This window comes from Fringilla coelebs (genome assembly GCF_963513975.1).
Source record: "Fringilla coelebs genome assembly, chromosome: 2".
NCBI lineage: Eukaryota > Metazoa > Chordata > Aves > Passeriformes > Fringillidae > Fringilla > Fringilla coelebs.
In genome coordinates, this window is record NC_140029.1 from 41498179 (window position 1) to 41522197 (window position 24019).

The following is a 24019-nucleotide window of genomic DNA, read 5'->3' on the forward strand; positions in this document are numbered from 1 at the left end:
AAAATCAGTCTAATCTTTAAATAAGCTGAGCTCTCTTGCTATGAATGTTACTCATATGCTAAAATAAAGGGCTTAGGTCTTCTTATAAAACTTCTGGGTTTGGTAGTTGGTTCAGTTGTCCACCCTTCTGTCAAACTCAACATAACACTTCAAAAAACAATTTTTCAATTTTCTCACCAACACTCTGGATTTTGGGATCAGATCAGACTTAGCTATCAGTTACTTTGGTAAGTGTGCCTTTGTTGATGGTTTGTGATAAATAAAGCTTCTGAAAAATCTTCCTGATGGTTTGCTGCATATTTGTAACACATAAAGAAAGAGCACACACTTATGACAGTAAATGATGCTTATTCTCTGCTGAGGAATTTTCTCTTTACTCACTGGGTTCTGGACATGCACAGAGCAGCTGAGCTAGGTGAAACCTGCTGGTGGTGGAGCGAGGCTGGTGCTGATTAATTTAAATTTGCTGAAAGCATCAGACTGCTGTTCAACTTTTTGGGGTGAGTGATCACTAGATATCATGCAGTACTGAAGAGTTATGAGTCCGGAGTTTATTTTGAACAGGAAAGTGGTATTTTATAGCCCTATCAAAGTGGCAAAGCTCTGGGGAAGTTAAGGGGGAAAATGTCAGGGACAGGTTAGAAAGCATTTTTTGCATATCTCCTGTGAAAGCGTGTGACCTGAAGGAAAAAGAAGGCAGTTTTATTTCTTAGGATAGCTGATGCTGTAGTCCTTAATATTTTTTCATAGTTTTCATTTAACTGGGGCAGAGAGGCTGTTGTGGTGTTTACAGAAATATGAGTAGTTCTTCATTCCACCTAAAAATAAATACATGAATAGTGTATTTCTAAACAGCAAGAGCAACAGTAAAATGCTTAAAAGCTTGTAGTTGCTGTAAGGCACAAGAGCTGTGTTACTGAGGAATTGATACTCTCTTTAACAGAAAAGCCCACAGTTTGATTGTAGCACAAAGCTTTTGAAGTTGTTGAAAGACCCAGAATTAACTTCTGGTGAAAGTTAGACTTGGCTGAGCAGAAAAGGTCATGCAGTTGAAAATGAGGTATTCTTGAGAAGGGTGCACAGCTGCTCTGGCATTATGGCCATGAGGGACAAGGGGCCTGAGGCAGGAAAGTACAGGGCTCAAAGACAAAGTTTGCAAAACTGTGACATGTGGGGCTGTCTGTGGTAAGCAGAGTTTTGCTAAACATTTTAAAGAACCGAAAAAAAAAAAAAAAGTGCATAGCATGGGTTAAAAGGTGATAACATTATTGTTAGCTCAGAGGAATTCCTCACAGGAAGTGTGGGCAGTATTTCAGCAACTTAATGGACTAGACCATAAGAACGTGAGCTAATGCCATCAGTGGTCTGTCTAGGTCAGTGGTTTTTCCTCCAGCAGCAGCAATAGGAGATGCTGTTTGTGGAGGGCATGAGCTGCTTTCTGTGATCCTTTCCCTGCTTAGTACCCCAGCACTCACTGTTTGTATTCATGGTGTCAAACAGCCTAACTTTGCCCAGCCTAACTTTTCCCAGTCCTTTTACTATGCATTTCTGGCATCATTTTGTATTGGCCTGTAAGATCTGCCTCCTGCATCCTAATAGCCTGAGAGCAGTGAGATTTTTATGGGTTTTTTTGTTTTCATTGTATGTATATGTTCTCCATAACTTTCACTGAAATAACATCTGCTTTCAAAAGGGTTTTTTGAGTGGGTAAGACTAAGACAAAGATCAGTGAATCAGCCTCTGCTGGTAAAGTGTTAAACATGTGAATAAAGGACAAAATGGAAAATACACCACTTGTAGCAGTACTAAGGAGTAAAATACCCATTGTTGAATCAGATGTTTTGATTTCATAAGGCTCTGTGCTCAGTAGGGCTGTCTTGGGCTTATATAGCTGGGGAAACATTGTGGAAATTACTTCTAAGAGGCAGGAGGGGAGCAAAAATTGTCAAGCCATTCTTCATTTTCCTTTAAGAATGTCAGTTAATCAACGGCAAGGACTGACAGAGGAGATACAAAAATGCCTTTTTCTGGGAATCTTGAAGCAAGTGCAACAGCCAACAAAGCAACCACACTTGGCAGTGGGGGTGGATATTGGAGACACAAACCCTCTAAATTAACACGATGGAAAAGAGATGCTTTCTGCTACCTGAGGAGTAACTCTGGGAATGTTGGATGATGCCAGACATTTTTCTGCAGTGTTTCAGGCAGGTTCTGGCAAGAGCTGTCGAGAAAGCAAAGCATGTATGTGTGCGTGTGCTGCACTCACTGATTAATGCTGTTTCCTCAAGCTACCATGTAAAGTTGTGCTTGGCATCTGAGGTGTTCCACAGGAAGATAAAATGTATTTTTATGCTACAAAGACCTCTGTAGTTTATGTGAATAGTTCTTGTGTGTGCACTTTTTGTCCTTTGGGCAAAGAGCAATATAAGAATATAGCCAAGGCCTGTTCACAGGAGAAGTGACAAACAGCACCGTTGAACAGCAAAAGCATATTAACTCTTTGTATTATTTATATGGGGAAATCACAGTAAAGTTATAACTGACTCCTGTGACTTCAGGAAGACCTCTCACTTTTTTGTAGATCCTCATTGCAAAGTTGTGACTTGCTGCCCAAATCACTGAGAACACTTCTGTGCAGATGAGCTTAGGGGGAACAAGGTGCAATAAACAAGAAGCACTTCAGAAAATCGAAGATCCTGTTGAAGATTCTGCTGCTTATAAATACAAAAATATAGTGTCCACAGCTGTCTACAAGAATGGCTATTGGCACTGTCATTTTGTGTATGACAGTATTGGTTCCCCTGTACAGTGGGTATGAGCTGGAGCTGCATGCCTAAGTAGAGGCTGTAGATTTGGCTCTGATAAAAGCTTTTTTTCCCCCATGGAAAACCTGTATTAGCTGGAAGTAACTTACTACCATGGCCAAAGAGCCCTGGCAAAAAAACTTCTTACATGAGTGAAGATAGTGTACTATTAGAAAGAAGATAACCTGTGTATGTTGTAGGAATATAGTGCAGAGTTTTAAGGGATGAGTGTTTCAAGTGTCTGTCAGAATCACCAGGTCCAGAGCTTGGTTATGTGTCTGTTTCTAAAGCGTCATATCTGGAAGTCTCAGACAACGTAGGGACTGTGATTTCTGAAAACTGCTGTTACAGTCAAGTTCTGCATGAGACAGTTAAACCTCTTGGCCCAGGGTGCCCAGAGAACCTATTTCTATCTTATTTCTTGTAGGGTAAGAGATTACTGATGATAGGATACTGTTTGAATATGAGAGTGATGGTGGTGCCAATGTATTAAAGAAAACACCCTTTTTATTATAAGGTCACTTGTTAAAGAACAATTGCACACAGTTTGCTGTGACCTCAAACAAATATTAAGGCTTCTCACTTAATGACAAAATGCATGCCAAGTCAAATGAATGAGCATGTTGGTGGCGCAGAAAACATTTGCCCTGAGGAGCTCAGTGTATGCTTGTTCACTTGGAAAAACAGTGATCCAGAAGGACTGTCTTGTAGAGATGAGAACAAATAGGAGGTGCTAGCATTAAGGATGTGATTGGAAATTTTGAATACATTTCTGGCAGATGTTTTCAGCCCATTTGCAGTGACATATTGATTTAGTTCAGTAACCCCTTGCTGACTAATTGCAAATAGGATTGAGAGGAGATGGGAGCATCTTGCAGGACATAAGATGAACTTGCTCTTTTTGAAGCTTTTAGAGCTGGCAGTATTTAGTTCTTTCTTTCTTCGTTCAATTTATCTGAAATTAAAATTTTCATTTCTTATCCAGCTGTGTCTTTTTCCCTCTTTCAGTACATTGGTTGTCATGGTCTTTAAATTCCACATTTTCTCGTGGATGCACATTTTCCTAAAGCTGAATTAACACTGATTGAGAGCTGTTATTCCTGTCAAAGATTGCTGTCCTTGGTTGCTTCAGAAAAGGACATTGTCAGAGATGCCACTTAAATATTGTATATCCCATGTCTTCTCCCATGTCTTCTCCTGTACTCATAAAGCTTCATTGCATTTTTGCTGAAGACAAATGTATTCCTGACAATTTGATGCAAGCAATAGTGTAAACAATCATACAATATATACTTATTTTTAACCTGTTCCAAAAGAAAACCCATAAATTTTATTTAAAAAGTAGTTTGAAGACAAGACTGCTCACCTCAAGTCAGCTGCTTCAAGTGAGTAAAATGAAGTAGAATTGTTTAGGTGTTTCTCTTTGGATGTTTCCTGTGGCTTTTTGTAATAAAGGGGAAAAATGCAGAAAATCTACACTGTGGTTCTGGGTGGAGCTGGCTTGAGTAGAGTGTTTATCACTCTGATCTTCTCATTGCAATGTCATCTTCCCAGGGAAACTTGTCTTCTGGTGTCCCAGTGTAACCAGCCACCTGTGCAGTTTTTCTTTAACAGAGATGCAGGTCAGTCAGTCCAGATAGTCTGGTTTGAAAAAGTCTGTTTGAAAGGAAAAAAAAGCATTCAAGGATAAAGAAAATGTCAGAACAGGATTAAGGATTGATTGTGCATGCAGTTATTTGGCAGAGTCAACAAGGAAATAATTTCTGTCAGGGGTAGGGGAGAAGAAGGAGGAAGGGTGATGCCAAGCAAGTATGAACAGAGTGGGGTTTTGTAGTTTCTTGACATGGCTTTACTTCAGACAGCATAGCCTGACTGAGAGTGCCTAAAGTTAATGCAGTGAAGGTTCAAACTGAAGTCGAGGACATGTGCCTTTGCTATTATTAAATTAGTATGGCTTTGTGGCAGTTCCATGGGCTGATATAATCCTTGGGAATGTGTACTGGGGCCCAGGGAGTAGCATTTGGGAATTGGGGCTGAATAGGTGTACTTGGCTTCTGCTTAAGTATTGGTAAAACCAATCCTGGAATGCTGCAGTTATTCTTGCGTGGGATTTGACTGTAGATTCAGTCCTCAAAATTTAGCCTTGATGAGCTTTAGGTGTTTACTTTGCTGCAGTCAGAGGGCACAAGTAAATACAGTTAGAGGATTGTAGCAAAATACTAAACCACAGGGTCATTAGGTATGCACTTAAAGGTTACATGAAGTAAGTACCATCCTTGGACATGTTTAAAAGACGCACAGACCATGCTTAAGGACGTGGTGTAGTGCGGGACTTGGCAGTGCTGCATTAAGGATTGGGCTCTGTGATCTTAGTGTCTTTTCCAATCTAAACAATTTTACTGTTCTGTTCATCACTTGAAACTGTTAAGCTGGGACAGGAGTTTCAGTCTGTAAGCCACATCTGGACTCTCACAATGAGGTTTCCAAGTCTCAAACCCCATCCCCTGGGCTCCTCTCCTTGATGGGAGATCCTCCCGCGTCAATGACTGCAAGTCCAGAATAGTGTGGTTCCTATGGCTGTCAGTCCTATACCGTGTTTTTCTGTTCTGTGGTTGTCACACAGAAATACCTGTTACTCCTGGATCAAGACCTGTTTGAGATAGAAACTCCAGCATACCACTCTCAGCACCTGTAAGAATAATGGAGAAGTAGGTCATCAGATGGTGAAGGGAAAGCATGTTTCACAAGTGAACGTGCTGATCAGAGCATTCATTTCCCCAGAGGGTTATAGTTGCGTGTGCCTGCTGCAGTAAAAGAGGAGATTTTTAAGGAAAAAAAAGCCACAGTAAATGGAGTGACTGACCAAATCATGAGGGAAATCTCTCAGGACAAGAGGATAACTCCCAACAGAAACAACATGTGCTTTTCTGTACTCTAGGGATAGACTGTGTGCTGGCTGTGTGTGGGAGATTCATCTTTCTCCAGGGAAATGGAAGCAAGTTTGAAGGTGGACATTGGTCATTATGTCTCCATTTGGAAGCTATGGTCTTTTCCTGAAACTATCCGGGTCTTTTTTGTCTTAGTAGCCAGTGCATCTGTTGTCTTTTGTGCAAGGTGGCCTTGTTTCAAATACTGTGCAGATAGCTGTAAAATGTAATTCTTCAGCTCCTGTGTTTTTGTTTTGGTTGCTTTTCTTCTTTTTTTTTTCTGTTTAACTGTTACTTTCTACACAGTCATTACGTTTTGAAAGTTAAAATTAAGAACTACATTTTAAGGTGCTGGGTTTGTAGACTATATTTCTTTTATGTAAGAAAATCTTGAACTTCTGATGCCACTTTCCATTGTAAGCTGATTCTTCCATGAGAAGTCTAGGTACCCAGTCCTGAGCGTTTCTTGCTGTTTGTCTGTCTCCAGAGGGGAGAGACACCAGACACTCATGCTACCATTATTGTCACCCTGCTGATAATCTTGGGTCCTGCAGCTTGCACACAGTGAAGCTGGTAGAAGCTGGGGCGGTCTCCAGCTGCAAAGGTTGGTTGTCTCTTGTGAAATTCAGGAGCTAGAACCTTTGCCTTACCTCACGCAGTGACTACATGATTACAGTCTGCAAATGGTTGTGTCTGGCTTTCAGACTACTTCATTAAGAGTTAATTTATATGCAAGTTTGGTTTTCAAAAAAAAGAACACACATGACTGATCCACCCTATCATAAATTTTTATAATGATAAGGTGGTGCAGGCTCATCTAAAATTCCTTCCAAAGGCGGTGTCAGATTTTTACTTTAGTCATCCTAACCATCTTTTCCTTCCCTGTATTTCTGCCATAGCAAGGCTTTGTTTACACGAGCTGGATCTTAATAGTTTTACTCCCACTCCCACCCCCACTGGCACTTTGCAACATATTGTAGATTATCATCACTAAACTTCAGTTTGGTTTCTTTGTTTTTTATTAAAGAAGAATTTGTTTTCCTCAGAATCCTTTTTCTTGAAGCAGCTCTCCTCAACATTTGACTTCAGATTTGCGGCTGATGTTACGAGGAGACTGTGTGCTTCAGAAGCAGCTTTTTTGTGCTGTCTAGGAAGTGAGGGAGGGAGAAGGCAGCAGATGTATCGAGCAGATTCAGGAGTGAGTTTGGAACAGGAAGGAAGGAATGGACTTCAGTCTCTGCTGATAAGGATGGAGGTGAGGGAACCTTTAGAAACTCACCAGCGTGTGGATGGCTGGCAGGCTTGGCAGAGATAATGAGCATTACTGAAGAAAGTGGAGATCTAGAGGAGGAGAAGATTTGTAGGGGGTCAGGAATCTTTATGTCCTTTCTCTTCACCCCGTGATAAAAAGGAAAGGCTCTAAAGGATACCAGAGAAGTAGAAGGTAGAGAAGGGCTGATGGCAGTGCTGGTGAGGAGCCCAGGGTGCTTTGTTTTGCTTTGTGCTGACACAGCCTTGTGCATAATTGATCCAGGTGAAACACCGTGCACTCTCATTACCACCTTGCCTCCTCCTGATGAAATCTAGGGAAGATATTTGTGATCTGCTGTGTGTATCTAGAAGGTCAAACAACATGATGCTATCAACACCTTAGCTAGCCTACAGATGAGCAGTGTAGTGGTAATGCAACTTCCTCCAGAGCTCCTTTTCCATGCCTACCTTTTAGCAATTTTCTTTAATAGGGTTATGAGGCCCTAAAATGTGCTTTCAGGATCTATGAGATGTAGGGCTGTAACACTGATAAATCTTCTTTCATGAGCTAAGACCTCTAAGCCTACAGCTGACTCATGCAGCCGTAATGTGTAAGGGGTGTGTGTTTGCTCTTTGGTCATGTCAAAATAGGGTAGTCAGAGAAGCCTGAAGGAAAAAAAAAAGCAAATTTAGGGCTAAAGGTTGTACTTATTTTTGGCCTGGGTGTGCTACCAGAAGTGCAGCAGGAAATGCAGTGTGTCATAGACTTCCACTGAAAGTGTTTGAAGTGGAAGTCAACACTTCACTGAAAGTGTTTGAAAACCCAGGTAACTCTCTGGTACCTGCCATAGCTGATGTGTTGCTTATATGAGCACTGAGTTGGAAAAGTTGAAGGGATAAAAGCATTTTTGCTCCAAGACATGCATTTCTGGCACCCAGTGGTGACTAATGCATTTTTGGAATCTAAAAATCAGGCTGCCGCAAAATTTAGCTGGAATCTGCTTCTGTGTTGTATGAGATGATGAAGAAGGTGGCTGCTGTACAGTCCATAAAATGAAAAATCTTTAGAAAATATTGTCATTGCTAAGGATTATATTAATGAGAATAATACAGGAATTTAATCTTGAGCTAGGATTTTGGTTGTCTGGTTTTGGTTCCGTATGGGTTTGTTTTTGTATGGGTTGGGTTGCCCCCCTTTTTAAGGAACAAATGGGCACATCCTAATTATAGTGTGCCAGGACTCCTACCATACATTCGTTCATGTACATCTGAGTTCTGCAAGAAGTTTGTGTGCAGATGATGCTTTTGACTGTGTATTCAAATGGAAAGTTTGTTGAACATGTGAAAGGGTCTGAAGGAAATGGAGGATTTGATTAAGAAAGTTGGGCCAGGATCCTCTGTCCTAAGCAGCAGAGTTTTCTTCATTATATCTAGTTTTCTAAGAGTAAAGTCAGGTTTACCTCACCTGTTACATTACACTCTAGTAAACCTGGTGAAATAAGCCTTTTATGACACTTTTTGCAGTGTGTAACATTTTGTTCTTATTTGTAGCATTTCACAGTGCAGCCCTTTGAGGAGAGAAAGCCCACTTTCTCCTGTCGTGGGTTTTCTTTCTAAATGGGACAGTGTTGTGTTTAGGAAAACATTGCAAGCCTACGTTCAAAGTCTCTCCTCCGAGTGTCAAGTCTTTCAACTCAAGTTGAAAGCCAGTTTTTCACCAGTTTCTTCTTAGCAGGAGTGAAAAAACATGTCTTTGGTTCACCAAATAACTAGGGTCCATTAAAGATTAGTTGTCCGTTACATTGATCATTTATTACTTTATTACAGCAGTCACAAAATAGTTTACCAAGAAAGACACTAATTTTCAGTCAACCAGCTTTGTAAGGACTTATTTTAAAGAACAAATAATGTGGAAGAAAACCATAAACTGGAAAAATAGTCAATTTAAATATTACTGTAAATTTTCCTAGTTGCTTAAAAATAGATGTTGCTTATATGTTATACAATGCATCCGCTCTTAAATGTGGTAGTTATGTTTAAATATTTAAGTGTTTCAATAGTGTTAAATAGTTTTATACTTGTTCTAAATTAAATTCTTCTGGCAAAGAGTTTTTTATTTTGTTTCTATTGTGCTTCAGACTCTCCTACAGATTTGTGGTGTGGTGGCTGTGGCTGTGGCAGTGATTCCTTGGATGCTCATCCCCTTAATTCCACTATTTATTCTTTTCATTTTTCTTCGACGATATTTCTTAGACACTTCAAGAGATATTAAACGTCTAGAATCCACAAGTATGTAGTTTGGTGGGACTTCATGTTAGTTTGAACCCTACTTATTATTATGTGAAATGCTAGTATTTTGTAGACAGTCCATCAAAGAATTTTTTTTTTTCTTTTGCTATGCAAATAACTTCCTTATTGCCTTGGTTCTCAACTAGTGAATTACATGCTTAACTCCTGTTTTGCATAATGATAAACCTAGGGTATGTCAGTTAACTATCTGTAAATAAAGCCGGTTAAGAATATGCTAAGCTGCTGGTCTTTGGGACCTTGCATGCATATACTAATGGTATTTCTGACCTTATCTGACTCCTGTGCCTGACTTTAGCTTGACTATCATATGGAATATTAAGCATTATGATTAACAAACATGGGTGCCTAATGTCATTAATAAAGCCCAAAGAATTTCTACAGTGACAGCTATTGTTAAAAATGTAAGACATTTTTGTATAAATTAATCTGCCTGGCTGTCTGACTGATTCTAATTGAGTAAGAGCGCATTAGTTAAAGATATTGCATATTTATTCTAAAAAGATGCAGTAGAGTAGTTTGTGTGCTTAAATATAAAGTGGTAGGATTAAAGATTAGTGTGGTACAAAAAGAATTAAATGTTGTCCTTCATCTATTGTTAAGTTAACTCAACTCTCATTTCCCTTTGTAGCTCGAAGTCCAGTGTTCTCCCACTTGTCGTCATCCCTCCAGGGGCTTTGGACTATTCGGGCTTTGAAAGCTGAGGACAGATTTCAAAAATTATTTGATGCACACCAAGACCTCCACTCAGGTTTGTGATGAATTGATGTGAAAAATCAAATACTTTGCGCGGCAGGAGGGAAATATCTTATGCCCTCAGCGACATGTATATAATGTGCATTAAAATCAGTAGGAGCTGTGCATTTGTCTCTTTAGGGTAAAATTCCTGTATTAGAACAAAAACATTATCTCTCTAGATTTAGAGAGTTTACTTTGGGCTGTAATATAATTTAGAGTACCCGTGCATATGTTTTAACAATGTATAAGATAAACATTTGAAAGTATGCATGATAAGAATACTTAAAGAATAATTTTTAACATTTTCCTAGGTTCCATCTTTAAGAAAAGGAAAGGTAGGGGGAGGGTGGAGAGAGATGTGGAGGGAACAAGCTATGAAGCACTTGATACTAAGTAGTGTGCTAGGAATGGGCAGATATTACTAGAAAAAATAATCTTGGAAAAGTTTCATAAATCTGACTTATTTTTTACTTTGAGCAGTTTTCAGGGCTTAAATTGAAAATATGGAATTAACATAATTGGAAGGTGTGAAATATTGGCGTTCTGAAAGCATAAGTAATGTAATTCAGGTTTGCACTGTGATTCTTTGACTTCGGTTATTTAAATGTTCTCTATTATAATGTTCTTCAAGATACAGCAGAATGCAAGTTTTCAGTTTTGTGTTTCTTAATTAAGATTGTGACTTTCATCTGTTGTAAAACATAAAAGTATATTCAATTGCTGTTTTGTAATTTATAGATTTACAAGGTTTCAGGCAAGACCAGCTGATCCTTTCTGAGTACAGCTTATCACAGGTTGTAGCATCACACACACTGACCACGTTGAGCCCAGTGACTTATGACTGGTGTAGTGCATTTTCCAGGGGAGCACCTCTAGCTTTGAATTTCCCATTTTTAATATTTTGTAGTTGCTAGTTATCTGACCAAATCAGTGTTACAGTACCTGATGGCGAGGGAAGACAAAGTTGTGGTTTAGTTTTATATTAAAAGACATCTTTGCGCAATAAACTGCGTACAGAGGTTTCACTATACAAAGAGGACCATGGCATTTAAGAGAAATATTTTTCTGTATTTAAGGTCAGATCCGGGGAACATAAAAACACTTCCATTTTTCAGTCAGTTTGGTGCATCTCCCTAACAAAACTGTCAATAATATCCGTCATGGGCAGTTCATGAACCTGTTTTTGAGGTCAATCTTCAGTGCTTATAGTCACACTCTTCTGTATACCTGCACTCTTCATCTTGGTGTCTCTTCCCCCCAAACCTTGGGGGTACACCAGCTGGCTTAAAGTGTGTGTGGTTTTTGGTCCTCATGGGAATAATATGTGTCTGGACAGCAGAGGAGGCCAACACCCTCTGGGCAGTATTAACAGGAGCATGGCCAGGTGAAGGAGGGAAGTGATTGTCCCCCTCCACACTTGTTAGCCCACACTGGGAGTACTGCATCCAGTTGTGGACCACCAGCTCTGGGAGACGTTCTAACAAACTGGAGTGAGCTCCCTGGAGGGGCCACAAAGGTAGTTCGAGTATTAACAGGAGAGATGTCCTTGTGGGGAGGGTACTGGGCTTGTTCAGTTCACAGAATACAAAGGATTTGATAGCTGCCTTCCAGTGCCTGCAAGGATGTTGCCATAAATACAGGTTCCTCACCATGGTACGTAGTGGTAGGAACACTGACTTGGATGTAAGTTGTAACAAGAGATTTTTAACCTGAATTCAAGGAAAAACTATTTCACTGTGAGCACAGTCAAGCAGAGGCAAGGATTGCCCAGAGGTGCAGGCTTCATCTTACAGATTTTCATGACTCAAACTGCATAAAGCATGGAGCAACATGGTCTGACCTCTGACCTGACTGTGCTTGAGCAGGAGGCTGACCTAGACATTTCCTGAAGTTGTTCTCACCCTGGATAGTTCTTTGATAGTAAATGTGAGCAAGCAGTAGCTGATGTAAGAGAATACCTTTCATAGCAGCTCACAAAATTGCAGTCCTGGGTTTTTCAGTCTCCTAAAGAGTTTTAAATTCTTTCCTGCATTGTAGAAGGCTCTCCCAACCACCGATGGTTTTGTTTAGCACTTTTGGCTGGAGTATTATCTTCCTCTCTATTTAGGCCTGAGCCTAGGACTCAGGACACTTGCTTTGAACCCCTTTGAGGGATGCCTATGAATGGAGTATTAAATAAATTTTAGATAAAAAAACATCTAAAAGGCATGCCGACATTTGACCAAACCCAAGTTTCCTTCCTCCCAGTGCCCATCTCTATAAGCAAGCCCATGAGTCGACAGACCACAGTGAGTCTTTTTATTAGTTCCTGTGACTGTCAGATTCCTTTCCTTATGCACAGTGACCCCTGTGGCATAGAGAGGTTGCAAAGTGACCCATCTCAAGCTGGCAGTGTAACACACCTCCCTGGACAATTAGGATCAATGGAGCAAAAGCTCCATAATCTGGCTATTGATGATCAGGCTTAAAACCACACTTAGCTCCTCTCAATCTTACAGAAGGAAGAGGTTTTTAGTCTGAATTTTTCCCAGCCCTAGGCTAAGGAGTATTGAACAGTTGAGACTGCAGTGATCTTTAGTAGGGAGTAATGGCAAGCAAGGCAGAGGGGTTGGAATGGTAACCTTCTGCTGTGACTTAGCAGCAGCTGGAACAATTCCTCTGAGTGCAGCCTAAACAATAAATAGTGCCACACTTCATTATGGCTACTTTGCTTCTGGTTTTGGCCTTGGATTCAAACGCTTTGCCTTCTGTATTGCAGTGTCTTTTTGTGCTGTCTCTTGTACCTTGTACTGTAGACTATCTACCTGGGATGGAACTTAGCACCAAATTGTCAATGCCTGAGTGTGAGTGCAAAGTGGAGATGTCCACCTGTGAGCTTCCCCAAAAGGAAAAATGTGCATCTAATCATCTGAATACCTTTGTATGGCTGCACTGGCTGTATTGAGTAGCTCCTACAGGAGCTTAACTAGCTGCAGCTGCCTTCGAAAAACTGAGCTCTGACAGTTGTGATATGTTCTAGCTAAAAGCCTGTAGACTCTAGTACAGCTACAGGAAATGCAGTTGTACTTCTGCTTTTTGTATAAGACTCTTGAGTCTGCTAGAGTTGAGAAGAGGCTTCCATTTTGAGTAAGTGGACCATGCTTCGAGCCTTGACTGTTTTTCTTTCTCTTCCTGTTGTGATTGCTGCTGGTGTGAAAACTGAATTAGACAGTTTCAGGAAAACTGGTCAGTAGCCTGGTCATCATCAGTCTATGCAGACATGCACTTGAGGATGGCAGCGTTGGGGTTTTTTGACAGTTTGTATTATTAACATGAACAAATTGAGTAATAATTACACAGCTTAGTTTTCTAATAATCCACTGGTTTTATGTCTTTGTAAAATACACTTTAGAGGCCTGGTTTCTCTTCTTGACGACCTCAAGGTGGTTTGCTGTGCGTCTGGATGCCATCTGTGCCATTTTTGTTATAGTGGTTGCTTTTGGTTCCCTGCTTCTCGCCAACAGTAAGTACAGATGCTAGAAAAAGTTCACCCAGTAATTACCATGTATAGTAATGCCTAATTCTTTTTCATAAGTTGCTGTTTCTAATTGTTTAAAGGCTGTAATTAAGTTAAATATTTTTTTCTAGATCATGATCTCTTCCTTAGTCTAGGGCATTGGGGCTGTATCTGCTTTCCTGCAAATCCTGGAGGCAGTTCAGGCATCTTCTGGTCTGAGGCTGATCTGTCATCATACCCAAGTGTGCAAACAAACGTGCTCTTCTGTAGTCTTCACTTTTGAGATTCTGGCTTTCAGAGCAATAACAAGAAATAAATCTTCTTCTTTTTCCCTACCTTTGTCTTTCTCTTTTGGGCCTACAGGGCTTTGCTTTTTATATTGAAACACCCACGGAGCTGCCTCTTAACAATGTTTTTCCTTTCTGCACGTGGCACAGTAGGTCAAAAGGCAAGCTCAAGTTCCTAGGGATACTCTTCTTGTATCTTGGATCAGTGGGATAGGCCAGTTCCAGAAAGAAAATTGCCTCATAATAATACATTTTATGTTCACTGTCACTCATGAACTGTCATTAGTGTATGCATCATCCAGGATGTAATTGGGTTAGATGTGCTAGAATGAGATAGTCATCTTAAACATGAAGGAAGAAGCAATTATCTTGGACATGAAAATTAGTGCTAATTTGCTGGTTTTGTTTCTTTTCTTTTTTCTTTGGATAAGTTTTGTATGTGCACGTGTGTTTTGAAATTTGAACACTCTGTGCTGCACAACTCCACAAATTTTGAGCTAGATTTGATGTTACTAGAATGCAAAAAGACAAGTCAAAACAATGGTCCTGAATCCTTCCTTGCCTCTGGATAAAGAGTAGTTCTCTTGAAGTCAATAGGACTATGTTCGGATAAAGTTCAAGTAAGTCAGAGGACAATCATGCTTAATATTGGGGCAGGCAGAATACATTTTTTTTGTGAGAGTAGATCCACTGAACACAGTAAATGCTTTTATAAACAGGGGGAGAAATATTCTGTCCTTTTACTTTATCTGATTGTTTATAAGAGTACAAAGTTGATGTAAATTTCATAACTAATTTTGAAATCATTTTACGCAAACTTTTTGCTTAGGTTTAGGGCCTTACCTGATTTGCATAGGAAAAAAGTGAAGAGTTAACTAATGCTCAGCCAGACAGGGATGACCCTAAAAATCTATGTAAGTTTGGTCTTGAGCCTGAACCTCAGTTTTTAGATGAATGCCAGGCCAAGGAGAATTTGGATTATCTTGTCAAAATGTGTCCAAGCCGTACCCCAAAAATGCAGCAAGCGGCTGTTCTGCCTGGAGCTACTCATTGCACAGATAGCAAGTAGCGCATAACCAAATAAAATCCTGGCTGTGATGCTTCCATCATGTGAGTAACCTCATGAAAGAGAACTTAACTGAGATTTTGTGTAATTACAATGTACCTATTTGAGTCTCATTTTCCTTTCTTCTGCAGCTCTGAATGCGGGGCAGGTTGGTTTGGCGCTCTCCTATGCAATCACCCTCATGGGAACCTTCCAGTGGGGTGTTAGACAAAGTGCTGAAGTTGAAAACCTGGTAATGTTTATTTCTTCCTTTTCCCCTCTTGTTTCCTTTCATGCTTGTGACATGAAGTCTTAAGGATGAGATTCTTCTTAAATAACTTAGGATATTAATACCTTAGCAAGCAATTGAGGTAGCACTCTGCAAGCATGAAGAAAAATTACTTCTTTTAGGTTATGATTTGTCTGACTGATTTTGAATGTTTGTTGAGGTGAACTGTGTCTGGGGATTGTCCTGCATTCATAGTAAGGGGGGTTCTACAATCTCCCTTTACAGCACAAACGAGACTGTCTAGTTACAGTGTAGACAGTATTGCTAAAGTTGCAATAAATTAATCCTTTTCTATAAGGAAGATTTTAAATTATATTTTTATATTTGGCATTTATAATTTATTGTTATTTATTACTGCATTTTAAAATTTTATTTATATCCCTCATGGTATTTTTAGAGTCCTGTTATTCTATTGCAAAGGCTTATAACTTTTAAATTCATTCTAAGTTAACACAAATGTGAAAGTATTTGTTTATATTCAACTGACAAGGTTGTGTGTTTTCCAAAAATATCGTATAAAATGCCTTTTAAAATACCAATTCACAGTATTTACTATCATGTTCTAATTTGCCTGTCTACTTTCTTAAGATAACACGTAAGAAAAGTAGATTGTAGAAAAACCATGCTAAACATAAACCTGGGGGTTTTTTTGTTGTGTTGACAGCTGAAGTTACTTGTAATTATAGTTTGCTGTACATAGTCTAGGAAATATGTGTAGTCCTTTCATAGAAGTTACAAAGCCATGCTTAATTATAGTATTATAATGATAGTAACAATAATGATAATAACCAAATTAGAATTTTTTTTTTGCTACCACATTGCTTTTTCAGTGCATTTTTCACACACCAGTAAACTGGTGGTGACAGATTTTCTGAGAAATGGGAAGAAAACTTTCAGTTTTTTTCATACCATTTGGAATGTTTGGAAGTGTCTGTGGGAGTGTTGCATGTACTGAGTTGCTTTCTTGGAGGCTGTGACTCAGAAATAGCTTGGAAGAGAAAGGCCATTCACTAACCGGGCTTTGGTGTGAAATGCTGATCATTTTATGGAACTATGATTACCATCAACTTCTTTGATAGGTGGGCATCCACCAAAAATCCCTTGTTATTAAAAGGTGACTACACCTGGGGGAGGAAGGAACATCTCATCTCCATTCCAGCTGGTCAAGGGCAGTGATTGTCACGCTCTGCTCAGTGGTGGGGCGCCCTTGTTTTCAGTCCTGTGTGCAGTTTTGGGCAGCACAATACAAAATGAAGCTGTTGGAGTGTGTCCAAAGGAGGGTCATGAGGATGGTGAAGGATCTGCAGGGAAAGCCCATGTGAGGAGTGGCTGAGGTCACTTGGCTGTTCAGCCTGGACAAGAGGAGACTGAAGGGAGACCTCATTGTGGTCTACAACTTCCTTGTGAGGGAAAGAAGAGGGGCAGGCACTGATCCCTTCTCTGTGGTGACCATTGACAGGACTGAGGGAATGGCCTGGAGTTGTGTCAGGGGAGGTTTAGGTTGTATGCTGGAAAAAGATTCTTCACCCAAAGGGTGTTTGGGCACTGGAACAGGCTCCCCAGGGAAGTGGACAGGGCATCAGGTCTGCCAGAGTTCAAGAAGCATTTGGACAATGCTCTCAGGCACATGGTGTGATTTTTTTTTGGGGGGGGGGGTTGTCCTATGCAGGGCGAGGAGTCAAACTCATTCATGTGTCTGCCTGTAGTTCATTTGGCAGTTTCATTTCTAGCTTTATCTTTCTAACACACAGTGGATGGGTGTCATCCTAGTCAGGACTGACAGACAACTCTCTTAGCTTAATTTTCTTAGAACTTCTTATGCATGTATTTAGGTTTGTAATTAATCCTCCTGATGAGAAATGCTTATGAGTGGCTTTATGTATCATGATAGATCTGTAGTAGGACATGAGATGCATTCTTTCCACTTTTTTTAGTTGCATAAATAAAGCCTAGAATGGCACCAAATACTCTTACCTGTGTTTAAAAGAAAACCATGGAGTAATTTGCATTGAATCTCTATGGTAAAAATGTTTATATGCAGGCAGTATTTGCAGTGTATTCCATAGGATGAAACTCATGTATCTATGTCTTCTTTCTTCCCCTTAGATGATATCAGTAGAAAGAGTGATGGAGTACACAGAACTTGAAAAAGAAGCTCCTTGGGAGACCGACAAACATCCACCTCCAGAATGGCCTAACCAAGGAATGATAGCATTTGAGAATGTTAACTTCACTTACAGTCTAGATGGACCATTGGTTTTAAGACATTTGTCTGTTGTAATTAAACCAAAAGAAAAGGTATGTATGTGGCTGTCTTTGGATATTCACAGAAATTAAGCAAGGATGATTAGTGGACATGAAGCTGCGTGCTAGAAATGCATTATAAAATAAGGGGATGTTAGGAAAATAGTAAGTGTTCTTTCGAAAAATAAGCTTTGGTTATATTTAATAACCTAATATAGCCTAATTATTTCCTGTAAGTGTAGCATAAATTTGTCTGGGAACATGATATTTCAGTCTGTCAAAACAGAGGATTAAACATACCCAATAATTCCCTTAAAAAGAAACTGAGATTCTTCAGAAAGTAGCAGACATGGAAAATACCAGCCAAGCCAAGAATGTTTGTTTAAATCCAAAGAAAATGGAGCTGCATTAGGAAATTGGGGGTTCAACAGAGGGAACATAATTGGAATTGAGTATGTCAACAGACAAGGTGAGCAAAACCAATAGAAAATAAGGAATGTACATGCCCTTGCACTGAGCCCAAAATGGAAGGTAGAAGAAAGAAATACAAATCAGTTGCATAACTTCAGAATTTGGGATTTTACTTCAGTTCCTTTTGGCAAACAATGCAATTAACTGTTGTCATTAATGAGATTGGTAGCCAAAAGAAACATAGAAATAAAACTCTCGCTCCTCTGCAAATTTGACTCCTCCTCCCCAGTTTTGACGCTCTCCCTTTTGAAAGAGTGCTGCAGGGAAGGTCTCCCCCACAGACAAAATTAAATTAGAGCCCTGAAGTGTTAATTTGTGCTTTGCTACATTTGAAATGCAGGTGTACTTTTTTGATTAGGAGGTCTTCCCTAGGAGGATGGTTCAACTCTACAGTCCTTGCCCATGCCTCCTTTTTAACATGCTGTTCCATTAAATTCCAAACCCTTTCATTTCCTCAAGTGGACATTTTAATAACATTCATGTTACAAAATTCAAGCGGACTTTGCTGCATTGAGGTGATTTCCTGGAATTAGCTATGAATGAGTTAAAAATGGTCTCTTGAGAAGAAGAGCCATGTGGGCTGTCTCCTTAGCTGTTACAAGTCGCACCAATATAGACAAGAAGTCCTATATTTCTCAGTGAGAGACAGGAATAAAATTAAAATCGGAAGCAAGAGATACTAGCAATGCATGACTCAGTGCTTGGTGGGGGCAGGAGACGGAGGGATGACTGGGGGTATTTATTTTTGCTGAGCAGTCATGCTGTGGTTTCATCATCCTGAATTTGCCCAGCTTGAAACTATTGCCAAGAACTTCGTGTTTCCTTTCTATGATGTTTTGCACAATACTGCAGTAGGCTGCCACTGTGTAACATAAACCTCCCAAGCATCTCTCCTCCTCACATTGTTTTTAATTATGGAGAAGCATCTTCTTCAGAACCAGGTTTCTAGATCTGTTGGGGATTCTGCCCATACTGCTGTCATTGAGAGCTCTTAAGCCTGTTCAGACCCCTGCCTTTTAGAGACTTCTAGTGCTGCAGTGCCACTGACAGCAGGAATGAGTTTAAGCTTCTGCTGTGCCTATATTTTTTCTTGTAGCCACCACAGGGCCCAGTTTGGGAAGCTGTGAGTATGGTAAGAGTGAGAGAGGTGATTGCTAGCAAATCACTCACTCAAGGTCTCTTTTGATCTGTTTGTCTCAGCATTCAGTACTTCCCTGCAGTCAGAGCAGGCTTGGAAGGACCCTGTGTTTTAAACATCTTTGCTGAAGTAGTGTGGTCTGGCAGAAACAGACCAGGGAGACACAAACTGCTGTGCCAGTAGCTGGCAGGGATTAACCTCCTCTGCCACTACAGCTGCAGCAGGGGAAGGTTAGCATGTGTACTATCGGGTTTTACACACCATCTTTGTTTCAGGGAGCTCATGAATGCTTATTGGCTAAATATTGTTAAATTCTTAAATATTGTTAAATGCACTTTTCCTGACAGCTCCTAGATCTGCGGGCTACATGAAAAAGTTAGGAAGGTGTGCACGTAGATTTATGGCATGGCAGCTGTGCTCCCATGACGAAAGGGAGGTTGCCTGAGGGATAACAAAGACGTGGGCAGTTTCAGTGGAGTGGCTGACATGCTGTAAATCTCACATTTTTTGTGCAGCTCTGCTGTGAAGTACAAGTGACACTTGAGTAATGGTGAGCCCAGCGTAGCAGGTGTACTCCTGTGTGTGCACTGGGCTTGTATCAGGCAGCACAGTCCTGGCCCTGTGATTCCTGATAGGTGGCACTTGCATTTGCAGGCTGCTGCTGTATTTGCACTGGCTGTGAGTGTGGGCCTGTGAAGAATAAAATGTATTCAAAAAATGGATAATGTGTATACTGAGAGCTCTTTCAAATTCCTGTCAGTTTTCTGCAGCCTGTAGTGAATTGGACCAAAGATGCAAATAGATTCTTCTAAATGTTGAAGAGCATAGTCCTTTCATTTGATGCCAAACCAAAAGTGGGATTTTGACAATATGCAGAGCAGCTGCATTTTTATTTTAAGTATCAATGTATTTTTTATGTTTTTTTCTTTATATCTTTGATACAATATATTGACATTTGCAGAGGAACAATTGAACTTTCATTTTCACAACTCTGATTGTCTGTGTTCTCTATTCAGCACTTTCTTTCTGAGCTGTAGTTTTATCTATTCAGAACTGTTTTTCTGTTGTTCCACTGATACAATTTAGAGTACTAAACATTTGATCGTTTATTGTAACAGATTTGCTTAAATTAGTCTGTTTAATAAAAAGTATTGTAGAAATGTTAATTAGTTTATATACAGTAGTACAATAATGAATTGTTGGATGAAATTGTTAAATCAGAATGTAGAAGGAGAAAATATCTTTTAGATTATGCGGCATAAGTTGCTCTTTGAAGTGTACTTTTTTAGTGTGTTGTGTATTTTTTATCAAATACGGGCACTCTGTTTTGTCTGAACTTAATGTCTCTGACTGAAAGTTTCTCCTTGCACTTTGGTGCAGTTTCCTGTCCTGAATTTCATTTCAGCAGGCATTGCTGCATACATGTGAGTCTCAGGCAGTGGGTAATTGCCCTCTGGTATCTGTATGTACACTCATGAAGGTTTCTATCTTTCTTCCTCCTTTCTGCACCCCAATCACTTCACCAAGCCTTATTATACATATTTAATCCTCATAAATCCTTCCCCATCAAATCAGAATCTCCAACCTGTATTAATTTTGTGTTGCACTGCTCTGAACTTTTTTCAGTGTGCTGCTTTGTTGTTGTTTTTTTTTTGAAATGGAGGGATTAGAACAGAATGCAGGAAATAACAAATCCTGCCAGATCAGATTTGTGTAGAGGGTTACACCCATTATCTTCTCTGATACAGTTGATTACTGTACACTATTTTTCTCTAAGAATCCTTTACCTGAATATGACATTAAAAAAAATTAAAAGAGAAGAAATATTTCTCGATCTTAGCTCCTTGTCATTAAAGCTATCAACCCCGTATTTTCCATTGTCTCTTTTTTTCTGAATTTTTTTTTTTCACACTGTGTATGTCTTCCAGTTTTCCTTTGGGAGCAAAAAGAACCCTGAATCTCTGTGATTTTATTATTTGCTGTTTCTTCTGTTTGAAAAGGAATTTCAGCTTGATGTCATGGCCTTGTAGTTTCAATGCTTGCTGAAGATGTCTGAAGTATGGATACAGTTTATAATCATGCTACTTTAAAGTACTTCACCTTGACCATAACTAACCAAAATCAGTCTCAATTATTTAAATGGGGAGTATATTGTTCCCAGAGTGCTTTATGGGAGTCCTTTTTGGGGCTGAGTAGTAGATGCATGCATGAAATTATTTGCCTAACATCACCCAGCAAACCAGGTTCAGTATAAAAATTAGCAGCCTTGAATCACATTACTGTATGCATTGAGCCACTTCATCCTGTTTACACAATAAGACACCACACATTAGGGGGAAATCATTCACCTTTGAATATGATCCAAGAAATTGTCATGAATACAAATGTCACCTGAATCCAAACCGATTTAAGGGGAGAGGATTTTTCCTCTTGGAAGAATGTTAATTACAAAGAAGTTTTATTTGCTGCATGTTCTACTGCAAATCCTGTGATGCTGTAATATTGTTTCTTGACATATTAATTTCTCCTGAAAAGCTCCCAGTTTAATGTTACAGGCTTGGCTTGCTCCGTAGGTTGGAATAGTGGGAAGAACCGGAGCTGGGAAAAGCTCTCTGATAGCAGCCCTCTTTCGCTTGGCAGAACCTGAAGGAAGGATTTGGATTGATAAGTACTTGACATCAGAGCTGGGACTCCATGACTTGCGGAAGAAAATTTCAATTATACCTCAAGTAAGAGAGTGACTTGGTTTGCCATGGATGTTTTGAATATAACACCGTAGTGTTTGAAGTGCTTTGCCAGGATGTGTTCCCCCTGCCCCTCTGAATGCAGTAGGTACAGGAACTGTAGCTAGGCATTATTCTTACTTGAGGAAGGTCTTGATTATTTTAGGATAAACAGAATCAGTTTTGGGGACTGGAGCATTTTTTTCCCCAGTTTTGTACCCTGTCTGTTCCTTTGGAATATCTGTGTGTTAGCTGTATGCTGTCCTCCCATAGTCTGTTGAAAAGTAGAGAAAATCTGATAAGTAGTGTATTCCAGTCTTCAGCAGTCCTCTGAAGTCACTTGATCCTTTGGCAGCAATTCCTGCCTGATGCCTCCCTGGTAAGGGACTTTGCAAGACCACTTTCACCTCTCTAGTCATCCCTGTACAAACTGACTGGTGCTAGATTTAGAAGGAGCAAATGTGCTACCTAGAAGTGAGCTATCAGCTTTTGCTTTATTTGGAGAAGGTTGGACAGGAGAAGACCAGAGGAACAGACTAAAGAGTAGGTCAATATAACCTGTAATAAATAGAACTTGATAAATTTTAGAAGCTGAATGCAAGAAAGGACACAGTACAGGAAAAAAAAAAACAATAGGGCAGTGTTGGAAATGGTCTAATCTCTCATGCTGAGGTAGAAGAAAGGCTGTTCAAAGAAATCCAGTAGGTCACAGGTCTTCTCTCTTTGAGTCTTACTTTTATGAGACATTGTATCAGAGAAGGGTGATGTGTAACTTTAAAGCTTAGGAGGCAATGTCTGTGCATGGTACAGTTTCATGAGAGCTCTGGTCTCTTCCCTGGGCGTTTGCTCTCCAAAGAGAGAGGAAGAGTGAAGAGCTCGTATGCTGCAAGTGTGAGGTCATGTTTTGGAAAGTAAAGTAGTTCATCTGTGCTGTTCTGGCAGGTAGAGTGAAGGCTCAGTTGTAAACCTGAGGAATTTTTTTGCCATGTTTTGCATTATTTCTCAGATCTCTCTATGTTATAACAGAATCTGTATTTTAGAGTTATGTCTGAATGTGTGCTAGTCTGTTGGCAGGGTGGCAGTCAGAGTGTATTAATTTCTTTAAGTTGAGATTCTAATACAAATGGTAATGAGGCTTTTTTTTTTTTCTCAAAGAATAGGAGTGATAAAGAAACAGGTATGCTATTGAAAAAAAAAATTAAAAATAGGTGCTTCCCCAGCAACTGGATTGTTGCCTAATGCAGGATGTCTTTTGTTTCTGCATGCTGCAGGCTTTGTTATTGCAGTACTCACTGGAACTAGTCATCTTTTGTATGTAAAGAGAACTTTATATGGATTTAAATTCCTTTTTTTTTGTTCATGTGTAGCGTTCCTTTCTCATGAAGGCAGATGATCATCAGTTCATTCAAGGTCTACAGCTTTTTGAAAGCCTTGCCCATAGCTATTGTGGGTGATTTTTTCATTTTGAAGAATTCCCAGTTGAACACAATAGATACTGAGACAGGAAAACTGCAGGTCATACACAGTTTCTACATGTGAATGACACAGATGCTCAAAGTTCACCGCATTCAATTATACATGTGAGGTTTTTTTCATACAGAGGTCTATTGACATAGTTTTAAAACTGTTTTAATCCAGTGGAACTGTGGCATTTTTGTCAAATTTATATAAGGTTTGCATCATAGTCACAAAAGTTTTGAGGATTGCCCAAAGGCTAGCAGGTAGCTTGGATTTTTTTCTTTTTGTTTTTTTCTTTTTGTTTGTTTTTTTGTTGGTTTTTTTTGGTGTTTAAGAGAAGGCTGTTTCTACTAACAAGATGCAAAACTATCGAGTGATGGTACAAAGAAGAAGAGGAAGGAGGGTTTGGAATCAGGTTTCTGCTATGGTAAACTGTATGATAGGCATTGTCTGTTCCTGTGCTAATAGTAGTGTCAATAATAGCAGTGTAACATCAGGTAGTTATTTTGCAGCAAATATCTTCATAATTATGTGGGCAGCTGAAAAACCAGAGAGAGAGAGATGCTTATTAGAATTGCAACATAAAACATGCTAAACACAACCATTCCTAGAGAGTGATGAGGCAAGACTGAAGTTTTCTTGTGTGTGTGTTTAAATACCTACCTGGAGAAATAAAAATGTGCTTAGGCTTCTAATTGCTTGCTTGGATGGAGCTGTGTAAAGGTTGTGTTTGTAAATCTTTTCTATGCAAATGTTGTCTGCCTCTCTGACTGCAAGCATTTTTACAACAATTATTTACAGGTTAGTCTTATTGCTTTCCTCTCATAAACCAGACTGTTTT

At 39.6% G+C, this 24019-nt stretch overlaps 1 protein-coding gene across 1 annotated transcript in view; it reads left to right on the top strand.

The window, feature by feature from the left end:
* The window catches only part of ABCC4 (ATP binding cassette subfamily C member 4 (PEL blood group)), a 140005-nt gene that overhangs the window by 86110 nt on the left and 29876 nt on the right, over positions 1-24019 (top strand). Inside the window, exons 21-26 of the mRNA XM_084201258.1 lie at positions 9121-9271; positions 9921-10040; positions 13419-13529; positions 15008-15108; positions 17251-17442; positions 21571-21726. Coding sequence (XP_084057384.1) covers positions 9121-9271; positions 9921-10040; positions 13419-13529; positions 15008-15108; positions 17251-17442; positions 21571-21726 — 831 coding nt within the window. The remainder of the gene's footprint in view (positions 1-9120; positions 9272-9920; positions 10041-13418; positions 13530-15007; positions 15109-17250; positions 17443-21570; positions 21727-24019) is intronic.